The following is a 23468-nucleotide window of genomic DNA, read 5'->3' as shown; positions in this document are numbered from 1 at the left end:
CTAATGCTAAGCCCGGCCTTCATTAACACTCAATCAAAAACAGTTGGGGATATTTCTCGCCGTCTCTGGCAGCTTGTGGCGGCTCCCACACTTTGCATCATCAGGAAGCAACGTAAGTCTAGTCAGGGATTAACAACGCGTGGGCAGGATTTCACAGGATTTAGCCATGCGGAACGAGCATGGAGAATAAGTGTGAAGAGCGGATTCTCTGGAAGCCAGACAGAGATAACGTAGACCAATAGGAAGGCACGGGGGGCCACGGGGATCGCGCGGAAAGAGATCAATCACACCATATGATTATTCAAAGCATACAGCGCTGATTAAATCACGACTAATGAACGTACCAGATGGTTCAGACCACTGACAGCGACATTCATCATTGCCATTTTTACCACTCACATTCTTATCACTTTTAATATCCCCAACGTGATCATTATTATCACCCTCTTCATCTTCATCATCACCGTGTCCTGTGGTGCCAGTAGGAGTGCGAGAGCTTTCACGGAGAGTTCGAGGGCAGCGCCTGCGGCCCCCACGGCCCTTACGTCCCCGACGTCCTCTTCTGGTGCGTCGTCCTCTTCTTCTCCACCGTCTTCATGTCCGCCTTCCTCAAGGAGTTCAAGACGAGCCGCTACTTCCCCACGAAGGTACGTGCCTCGTCCAAACAGGCGAGAAAATAACAGCAGAGACCCACAAAATGACCACAAGGAAACACGAAACAATCAAAGAAAGAGGCCTGCAAAGAAATGCAAAACAAAACCACGGTCTGCAAAAAACACCAAAATGATGGACGCTGACATCTCTGTGCCGAGGCACGCGTTGTTTATAAGTTCCTTCTCGGCGCAATAACTCTGAACAACACATTTCTTTTAGATTCAGTGTGGTTCAATGATATGGCCATTTGCTTGCTTGAATCCCTGCTTGATCACTTTAGACGTTCCCTCTTTTAGGCTTCCCGTTTGACGTGGTTTCACAGTCTCATTTACGTCTCTTTTTGTAACGGTTCTCGCGGCTCGACTTCTTTCTTGTGCCATTTAAGTTCATGCTGCCATCTATTGGACGTTTCACGGCGGAGCAGAAAGCCTTCAGCCTGTGTGGCCGCTCTATTCTCTATGCCAGCAATAATACCAGCGCCACCGTGTGGTTGATGAATGTGCAACAATTAGATTGCCAGTAAATTTGGATTAATTGAGGAATATTTCACTTTAATGGATGCTCGGTGTATCCTTCAGCGGGGACTTTTCAGGCTTGTATATAAGAGGTGGGACTTGTCCTGTTGTTGTCAACTGCCTGTTGCCTCAGCTCCTCTATAAATAAGCTCCTAAATATATAATATAAATAATAAATATAATAAGTCTATGTAGAGATTACAAAAGTAGAGTTTGGCTCAGTTGGTTATTACATATTTACATCACATTAAAAGGTCGGTAACATTGGTGTTAACTAAACACAGACCTGTTGATGAAAGCGGAGCGAATCGAGTCGATAGTCGTGTGACCTGCTTGGCCCTGAAAGTTCAGACATACTGTTTGATACCGAGGAGGAGTCTGAGCTGCCAGACTTCTGTCTTCTGTCTGAAGCCAGTGTGTGTGTGTCTCCCTCCAGGTGCGCGCCATCATTAGTGACTTTGCCGTCTTCATCACCATCCTCACTATGGTTCTTGTTGACTACGCTTTGGGGATCCCCTCGCCTAAACTGCAGGTCCCCAACAAGTTCAAAGTAAGTCCACACGAGAGACCCCGTGTGTTTGATGCATGGAATCTAAAGAGAATGCACAATGAGAATGTGATTTAGATGTTTGCGTTGTTTTAACAGTGGCATATTGCTGCTATAATCTTACCCCAGCCTTTTGCAGCGTGAATATTCAGCTTTTTCAACTTGCAGTCTTCTCCTTCATTTCTTCAGGGAATCTGTTCATGGAATATATGATTCCTCCCTGAGTGACAGATAGAAAGCATTTCAGAATGGTTGGGGAATTCTCAGCTAGAATCATCTTATTTATCGTTTCAAACTTTACGTTCCTTATGTCCTGCACATAAGTTCTGTCAATCCTTTGATTCATGAATCGCAAATTACTCAACTAGTGTTTCCTGTAGCTTAAAGAAGTATTCTGTCTCTTGGAAACCTCAAAAGCTCATTTCTACTTTTATTTTCTCTCTCCCCAGCCGACCAGAGACGATCGCGGCTGGCTCATAAACCCCGTGGGGCCCAACCCCTGGTGGACCACCATCATCACCCTCCTCCCTGCTCTGCTCTGCACCATCCTCATCTTCATGGACCAGCAGATCACAGCCGTCATCATCAACAGGAAGGAGCACAAGCTAAAGGTGTTTCAAAAAGCCTCGTCTCGAATCGCCGCGTCACGAAAATGACCAAAACGAACGCAGTTCTAACGCGCTTCACCCCGGCTGTGCTCATCCGGCCCCCTGCAGAAAGGCTGCGGCTACCACCTGGACCTGTTCGTGGTGGGGGTGATGCTGGGCGTGTGCTCGGTGATGGGCCTGCCGTGGTTCGTGGCTGCCACCGTGCTCTCCATCTCCCACGTGAACAGCCTGAAGCTGGAGTCGGAGTGCTCGGCCCCCGGCGAGCAGCCCAAGTTCCTGGGCATCCGAGAGCAGCGCTTCACCGGCTTGATGATCTTCACCCTGATGGGCTGCTCCGTCTTCATGACCTCCGTGCTTAAGGTCGGGGCGCGAGCATTAAAGTACACACCCGCGCAGTGATTTAAAGCCTTTTTTCATTTGACGTGTCTGTGTTTCTCCAGTTCATCCCCATGCCTGTGCTGTACGGAGTCTTTCTGTACATGGGGGCTTCTTCTCTCAGAGGCATCCAGGTGAGCTCAGAACCCCGCATGCTGGTATTTATTAGAAGACCTAATACAGAAGAGATTTTATATTTTCTCTTTGTATCCGTATAGTTCTTTGACCGCCTGAGGCTGTTCACTATGCCGGCCAAACATCAGCCAGACTTCATCTACCTTCGCCACGTCCCGCTGAGGAAGGTGCACCTCTTTACCATCGTCCAGCTCAGCTGCTTGGTCCTGCTCTGGGTCATCAAGACCTCCAAGGCCGCCATCGTCTTCCCCATGATGGTAACCGGGTTGCGTTTGCGCGCGTCTTTGAGTGTTTACCGCGTGTACGAGAACTGTCTGTGTGTGTGTGTGTGTGTGTGTGTGTGTGTGTGTGTGTGTGTGTGCTGCTCCAGGTCTTGGCCCTGGTGTTTATTCGGAAGCTGCTGGACTTGATCTTCACCAAGCGGGAACTGAGTTGGCTGGACGACCTGATGCCAGAGTGGAAGAAGAAGAAACTGGAGGATGCGGAAGAAGAGGTGCAGTAATGGAGCACCTGATGACTCAAAGTTTCCCCCCACTGCGGCGGCAAAGCTGCTGTCCATGCAGTGGTTCCGATCTTCTCCTTTATCTTTTTCTCCAGGAGGATCACAGCATTATTGTAGAGGAAGAAGGAATTGTACAACTGCCACTTGAGGGACCCTTCAAGTAAGTCATTCTGGTCTTTAATCGGGTGCCCAACCTTCCTTCAAGAGCAATTTTGTCAGCAGGGAAATATGCCACTCGGTATCCATCTTCCAATTTAGGTTAAGTTAATCAAGGTTAAGAATGGGGCAACAGAGAGACGGCCGATAGCACACAAGTTGTTCTTTGAACATTTTAAGTTTTAAAGAAGCTGCTAAATATATGTGGTTCGCTTTAAGCATAGTCAGACTAGCTGTTTACCTGTTTCCAGTCTTTATGCTAAGCTAATTAAGAAAAGGTACGTGAGTGGTATCCATCTTCTCATTTAACGCTCTCTTCCCAAAACGTTCATGCATCAAGAATCCCACAGCTGGAAGTTTGATGCAACCGCGTCCTGGAGTAATCAGCCTTCCTCCTCAAGAGTGCATGTTTCCTTGCAGAAAACCCAATTCGAGGTGGAATAATCATTGTCGTCCCGCTGCTTTTGACTTTGAAGGTGTGACCCGGCCACGGTAAACATCACTGATGAGATGTCTAAGGGATCTTTCGGGAGTGTGTGGAAGAACGTCAACCCTGCCGAGACCACCAAGAAGGAACCAAGCGCTAAAAGGTTAACTTCCTTATCCACACCACTCGCACACTTTACAGCTCAGTATCTCTGTTCAATATCTTCAGTATACATCAGGCCAAAATGGTGTCCTAATGCAGTGGTTCTCAAATGGGGGTTCATGTACCCTTTGGGGTACGTGACAGCAGTTGAGTGGGTACGTGAGTTTAAAAAATGTATATTTAAAGTGAGCATCCATTTAAAGATCCTTGTTTAAAAAATATTCAATGAAATATAAGTGTAAGTTCATATATTGAATTGTATATTCAGTAGGCTTTTCAATTTCATTGTCGTAAAAAACCAAACATTCTCCCCATGTTGGGATGGTTTGACTCAACATGCCACCTGTCAATCAAGAACAGCTTGATCACAGTAGTTGGGGGAGGGGCTACCTACTTCACAGGGGGTTGAAACAATGTTGAGAACCAGTGTCTCAGGGCGTGAGAGCACGCAGCGGCAGGTGTTTGTTATTGAACTGTTATGGAACATTTACTCCTTATTTTTCCAGGAAACTGAGAAGCTAGTGTGTTTGAATGACAAAGGTTTATCTAAGAGCAGCCCTGCCCTCACTGATGTCCCACCGAGTAGACTAACATAGTGTCTCCCGCCTGCCTCTCTCACTCCATTCCAACCCATAGCTCCCCTTCCTAACCTCCCAGAAGCTGATATCCCAAAGGTAAGTCGTTCCCAGTCGCTGCCGGCATGGAGACTCTCGTCCTGTGTCTTCTGTCCACTGCTGTTTGCATGATTACTAAATAGGTGGAGTCAAATCAAGTGATTGTTGGTGGAATGACAACGCAGCATGGCCGCAGTCTGCATGTTACAGTGGCAAACTTTATGATGTCCTTTGCGTCTTGTAAGAGTAGTAAAATAACCAGCTCTATATATTTCAATGTGACAAGATTGTGTTGTAGGACAAACTGCTTTTAAAGGAAGAGTTCCCCCAAAAAACTACATTTTCCTCTCACCTGAGCAACAACAAAAAATCCATTTAAAAAAACTCAACAGCAGTGTGTCCTTCCAGATGTCATTTAACGAAGTCACAGACCTTGTTGTGAGCACTTTTATAGGAACTATGTTCTCCCTGTGCACAATGATTGCTGTATGATGGTGATTATACTGGAGAAAAGGCAGACGCCTTTACAGCCGAGATCACCAGCACTCCCACCGAAAACAATCCAAGTAGATAAATAGGGTCAATTTTTGATTTTGGGGTGAACGGTCTAGAGAAAACAATGTGCATGCTTTGTGATGTGGATTGATTGATTAACCTTCAGCCTGTTGACAAAGCATCTGCACTTTCTGTTGTGAAGAACCCAAACTAAATGTTTCTCTGTTTAGCATTTGGCTTGGTTTTATTTTTTTCTCACCTATTTGTCCGTGCAGTGGTGGTGGCGAAAAGCGCCACAAGCGGCGGAGGCATGACAAGAGCTTGGACCGGGAGACGAGTTTGTGATGAGACGTACTGGCGGTGCCACTGTGCTATCGATTAGTAAATCAAAAAAGGCAAAAAAAAAAACTTTACCGCGCAACACTCAACCACCTTTGTACTGTGCTACACTGTGTTCTTGTCATGTAAGTCTGTGTGCAAGTTGTGTAAAACAAAGAATTTGTTAGAAACAGTATTAACACAAGGAACTGAGACACCGTTTTGTTCTTTTTTTCTATGTATATCAGTGTTTGGTGATGCTAGCAACAGAGGGAAGCCAGAATAATACAACATATACAGTAACGTCTGTAACAATGGGCCAATTAAGTACAAATTTTAAACAATTTTTAAATTTACTTTATTTGTATTTTGTATGTTTTTATATTTTTCCAACAACAGAGTGTTGCCACAGCAAACTGCAAACATGTGGATTCGTCAGCATCATTTAATGCCGCTATTGACTACGACACACCTCACAATAACCTATAAAGTAGACATTTGCCAATACTAATCTATCACACTGGTACCCAAAGGAGTTGGCTGTATGGCAAATCTAGTAGTAATTTTTTGAAAGTATTAAATATACATTTTCTATATTCTGTATATCTAAATGTTTTTGTGACAGTGAAAGCTCATATCGCTCCAGAGTCTCTAACGCTATTTTACAAACAAAGATGTCTCTCCTCCACTCACGCATTCTCCCAAAGAATAGTTTGACATTCTGTGAAATACACGTTTTCTGTTGGTTGAGATGATCAATTACCCCTCTCTTGTTTGTGTGCCAAATTATAAAGCTCCAACTAGCCGAGCAAAGTTAGCTTAGCTTCAGATTTAGCATACGCACACAGGAGAGATTTTCGTCTTCTCCTCTAACTCACGCCAATTAGCATATTAATGCTAACTGTTCCTTTGTTGGCCGTCTTCATCTCTTTGGGAAAACTATTCCAGCTTGTAATTTCAGAATAGAAAAGTACTTGGCGTTGCCTTTTTTAAAAAAGCCGCCCAGCTCGCCAGCGCTGAGCTGTGGTGAGCGCGCAGAAAACTCTGCATCAATCTGTCATGTCGTCAGTAAGTGTCATCCATGGCCATGTGATCTCCTGTCCAAATTGACCCTCATCGTGTTCGCATCTGAAGTTAATTGTTCAAAAAAAAAAAAAAAGACCTGCATGACGGGGGGGAACCGACTTGACTGTCTCGCTGCAGGACCAATCGTTACTTCTAAAGATGCAATAATAGGCTACCTTTTTCTGGGAAAGGCAACATGTAATAAACGGTAAAGAGTCTTAAAAATGTACAATACATAGTATATTTTATTCATGTGAAATGTCACTAATATATTACTAACATGAAGTCAGGCTTTATTTGTCGTAGGTGTTCTTTTTCCCATTGTAAGTGATGGTTCTTAGTTGAGTAGGGAAACTAATAAGTGGTCCGAATTATATCAATATCAAATATTTTGACCACTTCTGTGCAAAATTCTGCCTTAAATTTGGTAGTGATCGCTGTACACTTTCTGATTTGGTTTCTGAGAACGACAGTGTGGGTGAGTGAGAGCATAAATAAAGATGTTAAACAAGAGACGCTCAACTGCTGTGGTACTTTTTTGATACGCGTCCACGGGTAGTTATGAGGACACCTGGCACCGTCCTGTTTTTGGAGGTAGTCCATCCGCTGCATCCTGATCTCAAACTCTGTCCCCAGGAGGAGCTCCAAGGCTCCATCCCAGAAGATCCTCTCGCCTTATGGTGGAGGGTCACAGTTGTGCCTCGGACCCATGATGCTCCACGAGAGACTAAACCTCTTCCCAGAAATACTGTTAGGATTCTGCAAAGGCCTGTTTTGAATTGTGATTTGTGGCTTTTTGGTTCCTGATCTCGTAGAGATGAAAGAGGCTACAACAGACACAAATGTCTAATAGAACAAAATAGTAAAGTGATGACATATCGAACGGAAACAGAATTGATCCCACTCGCTGTGGTTTTTATTGACTCACTGGAATGCGTGAGCGCTGAATAAATCTGAGCAAGTTTTAAAGGCGGAGCGCGGTCTCTATGGTGCTTTTGTTACTTTTTAAAGATCATGATGGAGCAAAGAAATCAATTTCCTTTTCAAGGAACAACAAATGGGCCATTTATAAATACGATAATCCTCAACGTCCCCCTGGTCAGAGTCCACATCAAGTTATTCAACATAATTCTCTCCCATTACGGCATCTTTCTGACGTCTTTAGATGCAAAACATAAAGAAAGTGAGATGCCGTACATGTGAGTGTTTTTAGAACAGACCAAGTACACAATGAATGAAAATCCAATATCACACATTGAGAGTTATTATGATCCAAAAACAATCCCACAAACGCACATTGAAAAACTTTATTTTGCAGAGCGAATGAATAATATGCAATGAAGAGCATCTACCCTACTCATGTTTTCTATTGGTCTACCTGAGATTTCACCTGTTGTGTTCTTGTTTTCTGCTTAAAAATATAGAAAATAATTTAAAATTTGTACAAAAAAATGTGCCCCTGAGAATCACTGATTCCATGTCTTCTCCCCCCGGGTCACCGGGGAAACTATGGAAGAGAATTTAAATATAGTGCTGACGTTACGACATGCGAAGCAGTATGGCTTTCTATCCCTCCTGTTTTATGGCCCTTGAGCACAGCGGGGAGTCCTGGAGGAGCCTCTCATTGGTCTGCTCCTCTTTTCTTTCTGCAAAAGAGAGAAAACCCACAATCACGCTGAGAATCATGGGATTGCTCGTTTTTTTTTTTTTTTTTTTACCTCTCCCCTGACGGCTTGGAGGTCATGACCCAGAGTAAATATTCCTTGGCAGCCAGGGAGTCCAGCACCTTGTTCACATCACTGGTGAAGCTGCCATCTACATGCCTCTTGCTGAAAGCCTCGGCCCGCCCGCCCGTTTCAGATCTGAGTATGTACACAGGCACACAATGTAAACGCCGGCCAATAAGGGCCCCGATTTGCCCGACAGCGTGGAAAAAACACTGCCAATCGAAATGTGATCTTCGGCCTCCGGTGCAGTTTTCATCAGGAAATTTCTCTTTTCCCCCGAGATGTCAGTACCTGGCGGCGCCCTGATTTGTTCGGCGTTCGCTTGCACGGCACTTTTTGTGATAAAAAAAAATCATTTCACACAATCGTCACAGTGCAAGAAGTTCACGTGATTTATTTGAGCACAACCACAAGGAACATGAAGGAGGAGGAGGGGGGGGTTACAAAGAAGAGAAAAAGAAAAGGAGGCACAAGAAGCCGTTGATTAGCTCTTTCGTCTCTGTCTCTCGTCACGATGGAATCAGACACAGGCCGTTAGGGGGTTTTTGGTACTGGAGGAGGAGGAGGAGGAGGAGGAGGAGAGGGAGGAAGGGTCAGCCTACTCTCTTCTGACTTTTCCAGACTTAAGCTTGTCCACAAAGTCTTTGATAGCCTGCTCCTTTAGGTACGAGCTCACGTCGCTGGTGAAGGTCCCGTCAGCGTGGCGCTTCTCTTCCGCCCTGCGCACACACACACGCAAGTTAGTCATAGGATTAAGATTTGGAATGATTTAACCTTTCAAAATTGTTGCATTTTTAAAGATTAAAAAAAGTAAATTAAAAAATATATATATATAGTTGAAAACACTTTTTGAGCTTTTTACATATTTTTGTTAGACGTTTTCCATTGATGTAAAACACCAACGAATCAAAGCAATTCTTTTCATTGGCTCAACGAGTCTTTCCCCCAAGCTCTGCCCATGTTTTTTGAAACGGTTCCCCACACTGACCCGCTCCTCTTGTTGTTCATTAGCCACTGAACAAAGTCCTGCGCCTTCTTTTCCTCCAGGAATTTGCTGTAGTCGTTGGAGAAGGTCCCCTCCGAATGTCTCTTGGTGCTCGACAGCTCCGGCGCCTCGTCCGCTAACGTGTCGTCCGCCTCGAAGCTACAGCGCAGCAGGGAGGGCCCAGTTTACACCAGGCCTAAATAAATAGGCTGTAGACTACATTGTAAAGATACTTTTACTTAGGGTGACAAAAGGAAGCACTTTTTTTTTTTACCTTTCAGGTGTAAAGCAACATCATTTTTTATATTTTTTGATAGATTTTTTTTTCTTTTTAATATCCCACATGCACTGCACCATAATTCTTTGGAAGAAAATGATGCACCCTAATATTCTCTTTAAAATACATACATTTTGAGTTTTCTAAGTCACAAGATCAATAAATTGTCCTTCAGCTCGATTATCTCGATCGTTTTGCATATTTTGGATCACCTGCACCTCCAGCCTGCAGTTTTGCCACAAATGGTTCTGCCTCTTTGGGACATAATACATGTCACATGACATGTATTAAACCACAATTATCATTTGAACAGATTCAAAAGGTTTTTTTCTATTTCTCCATTCTGTTGGGAAGTTTTCAGGCAAAGAAAAGAAGTGAAAAACAGTCTAAAGAGTAAAACAAAAGTTTGTTTCACATGGATTTCTGTACCTTGAGCTGTCATCAGCCTCCTGCAGAGGAACCTGCCAGCTGCCCTGGACAAAGCCCAGGACCAGGAGAACACCAGCCAGGGAGTGGATGCTTTTCATGGTTATAATCTACACCAGAAAGCGCACACACACACATACAGAAAACAGAGTTTGCATATTGGATGAAGAGGTGATTTTACCATTGCAGCAAAACCCAGCTCACCTTCACTTCTCTCTTTCCAAAGAACAGTGCAGGTAGTTCCTCTACTTGTTCCCGGTGTCAGTCTCTGGCCGTCCCGTCATACGTTGAGGTCTTATATACCGTAAGCAGGAGGAAGGAGGACGGCTCTGCTCGGGTGATCCAATTTTCGCCACTCCGCCTGGTCCGCCTGTTACTCTCAACCCATTAGACAGGCGGTCCCCGAATCAACAAGCGGAGCGTTTGCTCAGAGGGGAAAGACGCCGTTCATGCGTGACGCCAGCTGGTGTCAAGATCAAACACACGCATGCTCATCCTGTTGAGCCGAGAGCAGGTAAGATGCCTTAATGTGCTACTGTGTCATCATGATGGGAAGTGATATGTCATATCTGGGAGGTGAGTCAGTATTTGTGGGTTCTTTCTGATCAAATTGAGGAGATGCGGGATAAAGTGTTTTCCTTTGCATCAGTGGCAGTTATCTCTACTTTGCGGGGGCCGTTGTTTGAAGAGGAATGCTGTAAAGAATTAATGTTCACTTGTCGCTGTGAGTCCCTCACACGGGCTGCGGCTCTGGATCTATTTCATCTTTTGAAAGATATGGAAAAAACTGAATTCCTCAGATTAGGTTTCATTCCATTCACTAAAAAGTCTTGAAGCTAATTGTTAGACCAGGCAGATGAAATCATCTTTATTTATAACAGGCTGTTATTTCCCGCTAGCACACACCAAGCATACCAAGCCTGCATTTCTTGTTTGAAATTGTAGTACGTTAAAAAACCTCAGGCTGCATCAATCAAACTGACTTTGCGGAACAGGCTTTTTATTTTGGCATACATCGAGAGTCGGCGTATGCAAAAATGAAACAAACAAAGGAATACAAAGTGGAAAAATGCAACGCTTGCAGTATAATTCATTTTTATTTATTTATTAAGGGGCTGTTGTGGTTTAAAACTAGTTATGCCAGTTGGCATGAGTGATACTACGGATGCAAACCACCCTTAAAGACCAATGAAGAAGAAGAAGATGCATAAAGATGCTCTAAAGATGTTGTGAGAGGTGAATGCAGAACAGTTTGTAATCAGGGATAAAAAAGGTTCTGATCGCAAAAAAAACCCTAATTGGATTATGAACAACAGCTTTTTGCTGTCCCTCATTCATTGATCTATTTTGTGCGAGTCCCTTCATCCCTCCTCTTCAGCCTCGTCCTCACATCCCCGTCCCCATTTCCTCACTGCCGTAACCATTTACACACCTGTAATCACTCCATCTGCTCCGGAGTTACCCAACCACATCCCCACAATGCTAACGCTAACATGCTAAACCTATGCAGAATGTTTTTCTATAGTGTCTTTGTTTAGTGTGTTAGCATTGGCTAATAATTAGCACTAAACACAGAGTACAGTGGAGGAGGATGTGAATGCTTTGCTCACATTGTTAAACTACGATAGCATACATGCTAAACATTATCATTACCATTGGCACTTTGAGCATATTGGCATTAGCATTTAGCTTAGTGACGTGTTCACCCGCCTTCTAGCGTGGAACCACTGTTATGTTGGAACATTTAAAAAAATAACAGTTATTGTGATGATGGTTTTGCCCGTAACTGAATGGAAAACATGATATTTCAAACAAAATGAGTTCTCGCTATTTAATTCTTTATTATTTTACAAAACAAATCAGACGATTGCATACAAGTTAAAATTTACAGACAAGATGCATTTTTATCTGAATTTACGCAACACAAAATTTATAGAATGACATGTACCATGTTGTGCTTTTCTTGGCGTTGCGAGCACTAATAATCAAGCCTGCATTTACAATTGGACTGTGTTCCCTATTTGTTGGTTATTCACATGATGTGAAGACATCCAGTGGACTTTATGCAAAGCATCTCTGCAGGAAGTGACTCATGTGTGTGTAGACGTGTTGATAGGCCGAGCCACCGAGTCCATGGTCCTTGTCCGTGTACCACTGATAGATAACAAGAAAAAAAAGAGTATTATTTAATGACATTAGGCCACGCTGTTGCAGTCTTTGGCGTTCCGGATTCCTCACCATGGCCTCAAAGTCCACCTGCTCATTCACTAGAGCTTCAGAGATCTCAGCTGCCTGCTGGAAATGAACATTGTCTAGAAAACACCAAAACAATGCGAAAGATTAACAAAGCCTTCAGGTCCATTTTGGTGTAGAAAGGTCAGAGGGTCTCTTAAGGGTTAAAGGTTAAAGGTAAGTGTAATTGTTTTCTCAGCTTTGTTTGCATTTAACTTGACGCAGATGTCAGTCGCTAACTAGTTATCTGTTGGAGGATGTCGGCGATTTTATTCCTGTGCAAACTTGCCACATTTATAATTTGTCATTTGTGATCATGTTTGGCCTTGTTCAGTATCACTAGTACTAATTGGGAGTTTAAACAATACTTATGCAGGATGAAAAGCTTCAATACGTGATTTTCAGCCCATAACCAACAAGCCTGACTGGCATCAGTGGGCAACATATATCTTAAATTGTTACCAGATGAATAGCAGCTCTGTAAAACCCACCATCAGCTGTTCCATGAACCAGGAGGTACTGCACTGAGTGGAAGTTCTTGGCCCTGGCAGTTACTGTGGAATTCTGCACACACACACAGAACGGAGGTTATTAGTGACCGACGGCAACGGCGTGACAAATAGAGGCCGTCAGATACGAGAGTGTGCGAGTGGGAAGCTCACAGCGTAGGCCACAGGATTCTGCGAGGGCTCCATCATGTAGCGCTCCGTGTAGATGGAATCTGGAGCAAACAGAGCGATTATCGCAGATATTGTGTGACGCGTGGTGAGCGTGTTTCGGTCCGGGGAGGTGAAGAGCTTACCGTAATATTCCCATTTGGACACTGGAGCGACCGCCATTCCGCATTTGAAAACTCCACTTCCAGATCCCAACGCCATCGACGTCACGTATCCACCATAAGACTGAGACAGAAAACCAGCATGTTGACTGTAGCTCATCCAAAGCCCTCAGTGCAGCATTAACACTTATATAAAATAACGCAATGCCCGTTTCTTAAAGCTGCGCCCGGTAACTGATTAGGGATCCGACTCAGGAATATAAATAAAAATCCTGAGTCATTCAGTGTTCTTTCTATTCTATTTTACCTTCAGAGACATAAAACGTCATACAAATATACAGTATACACATCATTTGAAGTCAAATATCTACATATATTAATATGATACGTAAAAATAAAATAAATCGTAGGCGCTGTGCTTGGAAGTTAATGCGTTTCATTCTGCATAACTTTTTGGTTTTATTAAACGTGTACAAAGTCTTGAGAACTTACCCAGCCCCAAATAGCAACTCTGTCTTTGTCAATGAAACCCATTTTGATGAACTCCCTAAAAATACAGAGAAGGACAATCATCTCAGCACAGGGCAGTAGTTGAGAAGGATGTCGACTGGCCCTCTGCCCCCCTTCCTCCTGCCCCCCCCCCCCCCCCCCCCCCCCCCCAAACACTCCATGAGGCTCATGGTGATTCCTGCTCGTTTGCCTGTGTACACCGGGCCGCAATTCAACCTCACAAACACGTCAAATCCAGTTTGTTCAAGCTTGCCTGGGAAACGGAGGGTGAAGCTGTTTGTTCGGGCGGGGGGGTGAGGGGGTGAGGGAGGGAGGGGGCAGCATTGACTTGTCTAAACTGGTCCTCGCTTTCCTTACCTGACTGCCGTTATCTGATCTTCCACCTCGTAGGTTCCCAGGGCTTTGTAGATTGCGTGCATTAACTTGTCGCCCTGGTAGCCGCTTCCCCTCCCGTCGAAGCTGGCCACGATGACCTTCTCGGCGCTGGCCAGGTAGGTGGACCAGCTCACCCTGTAGGCGAAGTCTGCTTTCTGACTGCAGGGGCCGGCGTACCTGGGTGGGCGGGTGACATTCGGGACCCGTTTCTTTCTTGCTATATTAAACGCGTTCACGGTAAAACGTCTTACAACACACTTACACGTCGATTAGCAAAGGGTACTTCTTGGATTCATCGAAACCTGGAGGCAAAAACATCTGGTACCAGAGATCTGTTGAAAAAAACAGAAAGATATTTGCGTTCTTTCCTTGGGGTGGATGAGACGGATACCACCCTCATATCTGCACACGGTGATTTGGTTGATTTCCCGATGGTTGAATTCACTCACTGTGTCCTGCGAGTTGTATGGCGCGGCGACGCATGGAGGGCATCCGGATGTCAGCTATCAGGCCGCTAAACGCTTTATTGTCCTCCAAAACATTGATCACTACAACATAAAAAAAATGTACACTGCTCATCACATTTTCTCCTCAATGATATTATTTCATATTTTGTTTGATATTGATCACCTTTATCGTTGCTGTTATCGATGAGAGAATGGTAAGGGATGCCCGGACCTTTGTGTGTAAACATCACAACAACAGCACAGGTTTTTATTGTACATCATAAGTTGTGTACACGTAATAATAATCATGATCCTTGTCTTTAATTTGCGATATACAACTGCCTGTATTATTTGAAGAGACACAAAAGTAGAACTGACCACTGCAGCTTAGTCGGTAGAAGGAGGCATTGTGGCTGAAGTAGACTGAGTTGTACTGACAGTCTGACGTGTCTGACTCGAGTATCACACAAGTTAGACACTTAGACCCTTGTTTGGTCCACCTGACACACAGACACACACACACACACACACACACACACGCTGTGAGTCTGGAGAAATGCTTTGTCTCAAAGATGCAAATAACAAACCCTAATATTAGAAATGTAAAATAAAGACTCTTACTTGTAGACATTCCTTCCTCCTGGCTTGTTGCCCTCTTCATTACTTGAATAATATCTGCAGAATTGTTAGGAGGAGTTTTCAGATGACAATATGCTCCTAACCATCCTATTTAAGGCACAATCTCAGCAGACACAAAATATTTGATGAGACATTTCTGCAATATTCCTGATTATTACAGAAGCTGCATACAGCCTTGCAGTGTGGAAACATCCATTATTTTATCTCTCAAGAGGCAGATGTAGCGCTCGCCAGGTCCTATGCAGCAACTTACACGCCATCTGCGGTCACTTTCAGAATGTCCACCACTTCCCACGTTCCAGAGGTGATCGCTGTGGCTTCGCCCTGCGTGACGAGTCAGAGCAAAATGTGCGTGTGTGCTAACACGCTGCAGAGAACAAGGCATTCTGCATAATATGGTGTATATATATTCTGTAACATACTGTGCAATTATCGCAAAAGAGCAAATGTGACGGGGCTTTACAGGACTGCTGACTAACATAAATAATTGTACCTACCCCAACCACGTGATGGATGTGCTTGTAGCCGGCGGCGTTGCTCATCAACAGGTAATAATTGTTCTTGTCCGCGTCAAACACTGGTTCTGGTGGGGAGAACTGAGAAGAACAAAGTATGTTCATCACGCATTCTCTCACTTCTCTACGGCTCCAAACCGACTTATTCCAGATGTCAACGACAGGGTGACTCATAAAATACAAAGTACAGTAGATAAAGATGCTGAAAATAGTCGGGCACTGGATTATCTTCACGGGAAGGGGTGCAGTGGTTGAGGGACTATTTTCAGCAGCGGAATAATACGAATTTGGTGTTTTAGGCAGCATTTGGGTAATCCGGGGGGGTTTGAGTCTAATGGAGCTGGGAAAGAAGAAACATCAGCCTTTAATGCAAACAAAATGGGATAAAATATAAAGAGTAACTGGTCATACCCGGCCTATCCAACCCGTGAGACTCTTCACCTCCAGATGCTGTAGAAAGAAATACACGTTGTCTGTATAGTTCCACTAAACTGCAGTTTATAAAAACATGCCTTATCAGTCTTTGTTAGAAATAGATGTTGCAACACACAAAAGAATTTTTGCACTTTTTGTGAAGCACGCTTTTGTAACCAGGTTAAATCAACAGCTGTGACTCTCGGTCGGTCGCCAGTAGGATCAGAAACAAAAGGGACGATGTGTGCGGCCAGAGTTTGTGACGTGGAGCATTGAAAAGAAAAGCTCATGATTGTGTATTGTTACGTTTATATGTAGTTCTTGCTATATGCCTGGTATTTAAAAATACTACCCTGTGTGGTACCAGTTGCGTCCCTCCGGCCCGTGCACATTTTAAACATCATGTTTTACCTCCTCGGGATTCCAGCCGGCTCCACTAAAGTTGTAGATCTGAAGGATGAGGTGGTTTTGTACCCTCTTCAGCCATTGGACAGCCAGGCGTTCATCTGTTGCCCACGTAATGGTTGCCAAGTAGTGGTCACTGTGGGGCAACAAAGACTAGTGCGACTACTCATTTCTGATTTATTTTCCCCGATCATAATAATAACAGAGACACTGATTTGTTACCTCGAGCTGAAGGCGGCTGGAACAACAACCTCAGTGACTCTCGTCGTGTTGGTGTCCACAACAAACAGCTTGACCGTAGGGTTGGGTGTACCCGGCTGCAGTGGAAAAGGACGTGGTGGTACACACGTTGGTTGATTACTTCAAACCCGGTACATGTTTGTTAAGAGTCAAACGAAGTCCCACCTTTGGATACGGAATGGACACAGTGCTGGGGTACTGGTTCTCGCCATACCAGGAGTACTCTATGGCGTGCACGTCCGTGTCATTAGTCTCAACGTAGGCCACGTACTTCCCTTCAGGTGACCACCAGAGCCCCTGATTGGACGAGAACATCTCCTCTGTAAAGAGGAAAGTGTGGAGCTTAGGGTCTTCCCTGGGGGGGTGTAAGGGTTTTGGTTCCATATTGCGTTTCTTTTTGACTTCATGATTTTCAAAAATGAATTTGTATTCCTTCTGAAATGGGGCATGATGGAGAAAGCAAGGATTTCACAATTGTAAAAAGTAAATTTATATTAAAACGTCACATCATTATTACATTACTAAGATAACACAAGTGTGCCGCACAGATACTAAAAAGTGTATTTTACTTTTACTGTATTTTTATTTTTAGTGTATTGCACTACTCAACAATTTACCAGAAAAGTTACGAATAATGTATCAATGTATTTTGGATTATATACAAATTCTAGTTCACTGCTTTTTGCTTTTGGCAGTTTTAGTGTAATATATATATATATATGAACAGTGCAGACTGGAGTTAATGGTTTAACAGTTAATGGTTTAACAGTTAATGGTTTAACAGTTAATGGTTCATGTGACAAGGGCCCCCAAAAGGACAAAGGGAAGAAACCACTGGTCAAAGTATAGTTACCACTATAAAGTACATAAAATACTACTAAAGTACTTACCTTCCAATACTGATGTTTTGTGTGTTCATCTTATTTTGGATAATTGTTGTATGAATAAAAGTACATTATTATTGGTTCATTGGACCCTGTTTAAATCTAATATTAAAATACATCTATAAAGGATATAAAGTATCCAGATACAGATACCACTACCGTCACTACACCCTGTGGCACTCACCCTCATACACCCAGTCCGGGATCCCATTTAAAATGACATCCTTTTTGCCATTGTGGGTGACTTGCTTCGGGGGCGATCCAGGGCTGCTCTTTATATACACATTATTTCCCCAAACGTAGGCCTGAAAATGCATTAACACCACAAATACCCGAGTTAAGAAAAGGCCAGCCTGGTTTGACCACAACAAACCTGGTTTGAACCCTTATTGTCCAATTGATCGATCACCTGATCCACCACCAACCTTCAGAGCTGAACAGTCTGTCAAAGTTCTGCACATAACAGCCGTCATTTACACGCTTACCAGTTTGTTCCCCACCGGAGCCCAAGCAAAGTACTGGATTTCCTCAGGAATGTCAGACGGTGTGAGAAATTTCCTGAGATATGAGGCGGGTTAAAAAGAAAGAAAGAATTCTAAAAAAACAAACACTTTTCCTGTTACACACGGTCCATTTGGTGGATGCTTTTAAGTGATGAGCATTGTATTATTACCTTATCATTATGCATGGATGTAACATGCTACAGGGAGCCACACGCTTGTGAGTGTACTTACTTTAGTTCGCAGTCATAGAGTGAATATGTAGCTGTAAATGAATGCCGCCACAGCTAACGGGGGGAAAAGAAACAGAGAATGTAGTGTTTGCGGTTTAAATATGCGTGTGATTGATGTGGACGAAAGCTTATTGTACCTTGGAACGATTGCTCATAAATGCAACATATCTTCGGTCACCGGACAGCTGGTAATCGTAAGCCCCGATTTCACTCTGTACCGGGAAAAAGAAAACTTTTGTTAAGAGTTTTGCCTCATGACAGGACACAGACCAGAGGAAAATACAGCGACTGTGTGGGATGGGAAGTAGTTTTCATGCCGCACGGATGCACCGGAGGAGGGCGACTTACAAAGCGGTCTTTACTCAAGAACTCCGAGGAGCCGCCTGTGGCCACGTTGAGGATGAAGACTGAGCCATTGGTATTATAGAGATACTCGTGATCTGTGGAAAACCAGGGGGCCAAAAGGCAAAATAGAAGAATTGATTTAAAAACAAGCATGTGAATCCCAAAAGATGTCAGCTGAGCACCGACACGCGCCCCGGCATCAATACGTCTACCTGAGCGGCGAACAAAGCCGCTCGCCCTTGTGTGTTGGTGCAGGTCAGCGTGCCCCACTGGCTCACCTCTTCTGGACCCGCCTTGGCTCCAGGCTCATTTGATTGACATTTGACATTTGACACTGATTGGCGGGCTGGAGCCCCCCCCGTTTTGAGCTTCATTCCGCTTTTAATAGAAACCTACTGGTAACGTCAACGCCGAAATGTATAAAACCATAACGTGGCAATTCACTTAAAGAACAGTTTGTTCAGGGAATAAAAGAAAGAAGGTTTGACGGTCCCTCGATCGCTGCCATCCGTGTATGAATGTGTGAGTGAATGAGTGAGTGAGTCTTCTCATGAAGCTCTTTGAATGGTCAGAGGGTAAACAAAAAGGTGCTAGTGCAAATCCATTACCATTTTCCATAAAGCCGTCTGGCAATAACTCACTCACACATGAATTAGAGGATCAAGCTGGTGAATTAGTAACTAGAATGAAGGAGGGTAGCTGACAGATAATAAAGCTTCCTCTGTAACGCATTGCGTGGCTGTAAACGGTGTCATCATTTTCCATCTCCACTTTATCACTCCTTCCCATGAGTGTGTCCTCCCACCTGAGATCCACCTCATGCCAAAGGACTTTGGTTTCAGGGAACTGTTGAAGACATCCTCCAGTGTAAAAGATCTCATGTTCCCCTCCTGCTCTTCTGGAACAAGAAAGAACTCACATTGGCAGGGACTTGAAGGTCACAGGTTATAAATATGATACCACACGCGTCATCAAATAGGACAAGTGACTGATAAGGACAGGAGAAGTATTGCTCGCCTCAGTGCGTCTTTGGGGCTATTTATGGGAAGTGATTGCGCGTGAAGTGAGAAAGAAACTATTTACTGATGAAAACACCGTCGTTTGGTCACGTATTCTTGAATAGAAATAGCTTCACACGTTCAGGCTTGTTTAGAATCGGTGACGTTTAAAACAGACGATGCGTAATGACGCGCGCGTAAAACAACTAAACGGCGCGCCGCGACAACAAAGGGACCAAGTGCCCAACGTGTGAATCATTGCGGCGAGACTCACTGTTCAGGAAGATCGCCGTGGGAACCGCAATCAGAATGATGACCACCGCCAACCCGCACAATCCGAGGAGCACCTTGCCGATGGACACCTGCGGGAAGTGGAGCGGAGCAGAACGTCAGAAATGCCACCCTCACCCGCGCGGCCAGGCAAAAATACCCCCCCCCCGACCCCTCCCGGACACAAAGTATTCACGGAGACCACCAACCATCGTTTCTGCGCTGAGGGGAAAGTGTGCGAACCACAAGCTCGTCGGCGCACACGCACAGCAGCTTGCACTTTCTTTCTTTTTTTTTTTGGAGTTATGTGACACGCTGGATTTTGCTCGGTAAATATTATCTCAGGTGAAGTTTCAAAGGTAGGGACCATAAATGCGCCGCGGGGCGAAGTTCGGCCGCAGCTCACGCGCGGTTTGAGGAAGTCGGCGGCGGCGTTCGAGCCCATAAACCGGCCGCTGTTGCGTTCATGCGTCCCGATCCCGATCGTTCACACTTCCAGCCGCCGGTGTGACGCGCGCGCCGTTCAAAGTGAGTCGGTGAGAAACCCGCAACGTGAAAACACGTTATGAAGAAACGCGTTCATGTTGTCCAACAGGAAGCTGGAACTGTATAAACCCGACTAATGACAAGCTGGTCGCGCAGGTTAAACACTTCCCACCTGCAGAAATGCGCACCGACGGAAAACAGACAATCCACATGTGGACATTTTTGAAAGTTGGACTATATATGTTTTTCTATTTTTACATATTCCATATTTGACCAAGAATACCTCACATTTTTCTACGGTGTTTTGTTGTTTTGTTCAGTGTCACCAATATTCAATATTCCAATATTCGCTGTGGAAAACAAAAGGCCCGGCTTTGGGTGGAAGTGGCAATTCGGTTGCCCCCTCCCATGTAGGACCAGGGGTCCTTTATCTAAGTCTGCTTCACAGCTGGATGAAACCCCATGAGCCCTATTTACACAATCAGTGATACCCTTCCTGTTTGAGGCTCCCGAGAGCAGCGTGAGAACTGTGTCACCCACCAAGAGACACGGGGTGAAAACTCCAACAAGAACATCGGAATAATACAATTTTAATAAGACACCGCCGAGCAGACTTTCTGCGAGGGGCTAAAAATAAAGGTGTGAGGAAGTTTCCCACTTTGCACACACTGCATTGGTGTCACCAGCCCCAGTAAAAGCCTGTTAAAAGCTCAACAAACATACAGCTGTGCCTTTATGGGGAATAAAAACGATATGGTCCCTCGCTCCGGATATTCTCAGCAAACAAATAGATAGTCGAGGTCTCCTCTGATGCAGCACGGCTTGTTTGAAGAGCGTTTAGAGGCCGTCCATGAGCCGTCACTTTACCTCAGATAAAACCCTTTATACGTGTTACTTTGAGCACATGTGGGCTTATCAACACATTCAGAGGACGACACGCTGACGCATCACAGACAGATTGAGAGTCAATTAAATGTCTCTGCTCTTGCTTCTTAGGTTATTTCTTGAATATCCAATTAGTAATGTGACATTCTTTCAGCATCGTTGTTACAGAGAATACACTTTTTTGAAAAAAAGGTGTGGATGGAAATAAATCATGAAAGATTTAAAACGAAAAATAATGCCTCTCTGTCGTCTTACGACACGACTCCGCGGTTGTCTGGAGCATCGGAAAGGAAATGGCTTAAACATAAACAACCCGATGACCTGCTTGCGTTTCGATCTCTTCTCTCCTCTTTCTGTGATTCTATCTCTGCTGCCAAAAGCTCCTCATTTTCTAACCCCAACCCCTTCTCCAACCTCATCCAACCCCCGAGTCCTCCTCCCTCCTCCACCCTCCTTCCGGGAGACGACTCTTTTTGAGATACGCTAGACATACGTTAAGTTAACCCACTCCTAAAGGAACCCACCCTCAATCCATCTGGAGAAAACAGCTACAGATGCGTCTCTCTTCTTCCCTTTCGATCCAAAACTCTCCCCGCTACCGCCATTCGACCTCTGCAGCTCATCCAGAACGCAGCAGCTCGACTGGTCTTCAACCTTCCTAAATTCTCCCACACTCCTCCACTCCTCCACCCTCTTCACTGGCTTCCAGTGGCTGCCCACATCCAGTTCAAAACATTGGTGCTCACGTACCGTGCTGTGAATGGATGGGGTCCAGCTTACATCCAGGACATGGTCAAACCCGACATCCCGACACGCACTCTCCGCTTTGCATCTGATAAACTGCTTGTTCCTCCTCACTGAGAGCAAAACACTCGACTAGATCTCGACTCTTTGCTGTCCTGCTCCTAAAAGGTGGAACGAGCTCTCTGAAGACACCAGGACCGCAGAGAGCCTTCACATCTTCAAACTAAAGACACACCTCTTCAGACTCTACCTCCACTAACACACTAACTAACTGTAGCACTTACATTGTACTTGTAATGGTTCTTATCTACAGCAAGTTGTAAATCGGCTTATTTGATGAAATCGCACTCTTCTGGGTTTGTGTCCTTATGGTTGAAATGCTCGTTGTAAGTCGCGTTGGATAAAAGCGTCAGCTGAATTACATGTAATGTAACGTTCTCTGGGTTTATGCACTTGAACATCTGATCCGCCTCCTCTGAGGGTCTGAAGTGTCCGGTGTTTATTCATGGGGATAAACACAGATGTTGGGTATGGATCTCGGCAGATGTGCGTGATGTGTCAGTCCTGTAATGGCCTTCTTGGCGAGAGGTTGAGTTGCGTTGGAGTTTTGGAAGTTATTGTTTGGCAGAACTGTGAGGGGAAAGAAAGGTCAGAAATGGGTCAGTTGAGCTTCTATTAACCTCCTTCTATGTGTATCTGCTTAATCTACTGTAGCACATATTTTACTTAAGAACAAGTGTCCATACAAACAATGTAAAAGTACTCCATTTCATTAAAAGTGATCCTCCTAAAAGGGATAGCACGCGCAGATTAGGGGCATTTCGTGGTGTGGTCGCCGATTGCAACCAGCTGGTCACGCCTCCCTTTGCAAGACTGCTTGTGCACCACAGTTTCACAAGCACGTGGAGAACTTCGGAGGTGACCAAAGAGATGGTGGCAGTTTGTACATAGCGGATCTGTCCCACAAGCACAAACGTCAACCGGAGGTATTACAATATTTACCTCCATAGCTGTCAGTGCACTCAGGAGCCCGCGGCCCTTTCTGCCTCTCGGAAATGTTGACACTAATGTGGTCACGTGTTCCACCACAGATGTGTAGTTCGGTTAGAGACGCGACGCTCCACCGAGCTGAGCAGGAAGCTGCGGCTTCCTCTGCACCTTTCACCAAGCAAAATGTCCTCGACAGGACGGTTCCTGAGTTTACCCTGAAGGGTGATATAAACCAACCAGTGGAGTGAATGCACAGGCCTCAGTGAGCAGCACCTCGTGAGGGTATCGCACAACCTCACATGGACATCATCAGCATTTTTCTTTGTTTTTTATTTTTCATTCATTTTCTATCCTGTTAAAAAAGAGTCCTCTGGCCAGGTGTTGTAAACAAACACTAAACACGGTGCATAATTGTATGTCACAATTCTATTGCCGCTGTGATGTGCACATAAAATAAAGTTTAAATAAATAAATGTGCAGGTTCTCATCATGTAACTTCCTTGATATCCCAGTTGAAGGTCTTTGACGTGGTACACGCTCTGTGAGCAGGTAATAAAGCAGACAAATGACAGGTGAAGAGAGTTTGAAGGT

At 44.6% G+C, this 23468-nt stretch overlaps 3 protein-coding genes across 10 annotated transcripts in view; 1 reads left to right on the top strand and 2 right to left on the bottom strand.

Moving 5' to 3' along the window:
• The window catches only part of LOC120821536 (sodium-driven chloride bicarbonate exchanger), a 37471-nt gene extending 30376 nt beyond the window's left edge, over window positions 1-7095 (top strand). For 2 of the 4 annotated variants that reach the window (XM_040180205.2, XM_040180301.2), the window contains 11 exons: window positions 486-647; window positions 1606-1719; window positions 2166-2327; window positions 2433-2684; window positions 2765-2833; window positions 2918-3091; window positions 3205-3327; window positions 3432-3496; window positions 3969-4082; window positions 4718-4755; window positions 5466-7095. In XM_040180205.2, coding sequence (XP_040036139.1) covers window positions 486-647; window positions 1606-1719; window positions 2166-2327; window positions 2433-2684; window positions 2765-2833; window positions 2918-3091; window positions 3205-3327; window positions 3432-3496; window positions 3969-4082; window positions 4718-4730 — 1248 coding nt within the window. In that variant the 3' untranslated portion in view covers window positions 4731-4755; window positions 5466-7095. The remainder of the gene's footprint in view (window positions 1-485; window positions 648-1605; window positions 1720-2165; window positions 2328-2432; window positions 2685-2764; window positions 2834-2917; window positions 3092-3204; window positions 3328-3431; window positions 3497-3968; window positions 4083-4717; window positions 4756-5465) is intronic. The other 2 variants (XM_040180557.2, XM_078102311.1) reach the window with 1 other exon arrangement.
• Window positions 7096-8136: 1041 nt separating this feature from the next.
• LOC120822629 (glucagon-1) lies at window positions 8137-10332 on the bottom strand. Its single transcript, XM_040182471.2, has 6 exons — window positions 10193-10332; window positions 9992-10098; window positions 9289-9444; window positions 8903-9019; window positions 8292-8435; window positions 8137-8219 (listed from the first exon to the last, which is right to left on the bottom strand). Exons 2-6 carry the CDS (start codon window positions 10087-10089, stop codon window positions 8195-8197), a joined length of 540 nt encoding a protein of 179 aa, XP_040038405.1. The 5' UTR covers window positions 10090-10098; window positions 10193-10332; the 3' UTR covers window positions 8137-8194.
• Window positions 10333-11805: 1473 nt separating this feature from the next.
• On the bottom strand, window positions 11806-22957 carry LOC120821775 (dipeptidyl peptidase 4). Of its 5 annotated transcripts, none has more exons than XM_078102341.1 (26): window positions 22890-22957; window positions 19777-19864; window positions 19310-19402; window positions 18508-18599; window positions 18297-18371; window positions 18161-18213; window positions 17912-17984; window positions 17611-17731; window positions 16708-16862; window positions 16525-16619; window positions 16309-16438; window positions 15895-15933; window positions 15466-15564; window positions 15222-15292; window positions 14951-15004; window positions 14708-14829; window positions 14514-14561; window positions 14333-14431; window positions 14146-14215; window positions 13866-14060; window positions 13491-13545; window positions 13023-13122; window positions 12883-12941; window positions 12712-12784; window positions 12227-12300; window positions 11806-12142 (listed from the first exon to the last, which is right to left on the bottom strand). In XM_078102341.1, exons 1-26 carry the CDS (start codon window positions 22893-22895, stop codon window positions 12050-12052), a joined length of 2232 nt encoding a protein of 743 aa, XP_077958467.1. In that variant the 5' UTR covers window positions 22896-22957; the 3' UTR covers window positions 11806-12049. The 5 variants fall into 5 exon arrangements, with proteins under 5 accessions (XP_077958467.1, XP_077958456.1, XP_077958464.1 ...); XM_078102330.1 differs by having other exon boundaries at window positions 19310-19399; window positions 22890-22934; XM_078102338.1 differs by lacking the exon at window positions 22890-22957 and adding an exon at window positions 21894-21904 and having other exon boundaries at window positions 19310-19399.
• Between the last annotated feature and the right edge of the window lie 511 nt (window positions 22958-23468).

This window comes from Gasterosteus aculeatus, chromosome 1, assembly GCF_964276395.1.
Source record: "Gasterosteus aculeatus chromosome 1, fGasAcu3.hap1.1, whole genome shotgun sequence".
In the NCBI taxonomy this organism is placed as follows: domain Eukaryota; kingdom Metazoa; phylum Chordata; class Actinopteri; order Perciformes; family Gasterosteidae; genus Gasterosteus; species Gasterosteus aculeatus.
Note: the sequence above shows the minus strand (reverse complement) of the source record. Positions and strands in the feature narration are given on the sequence as shown.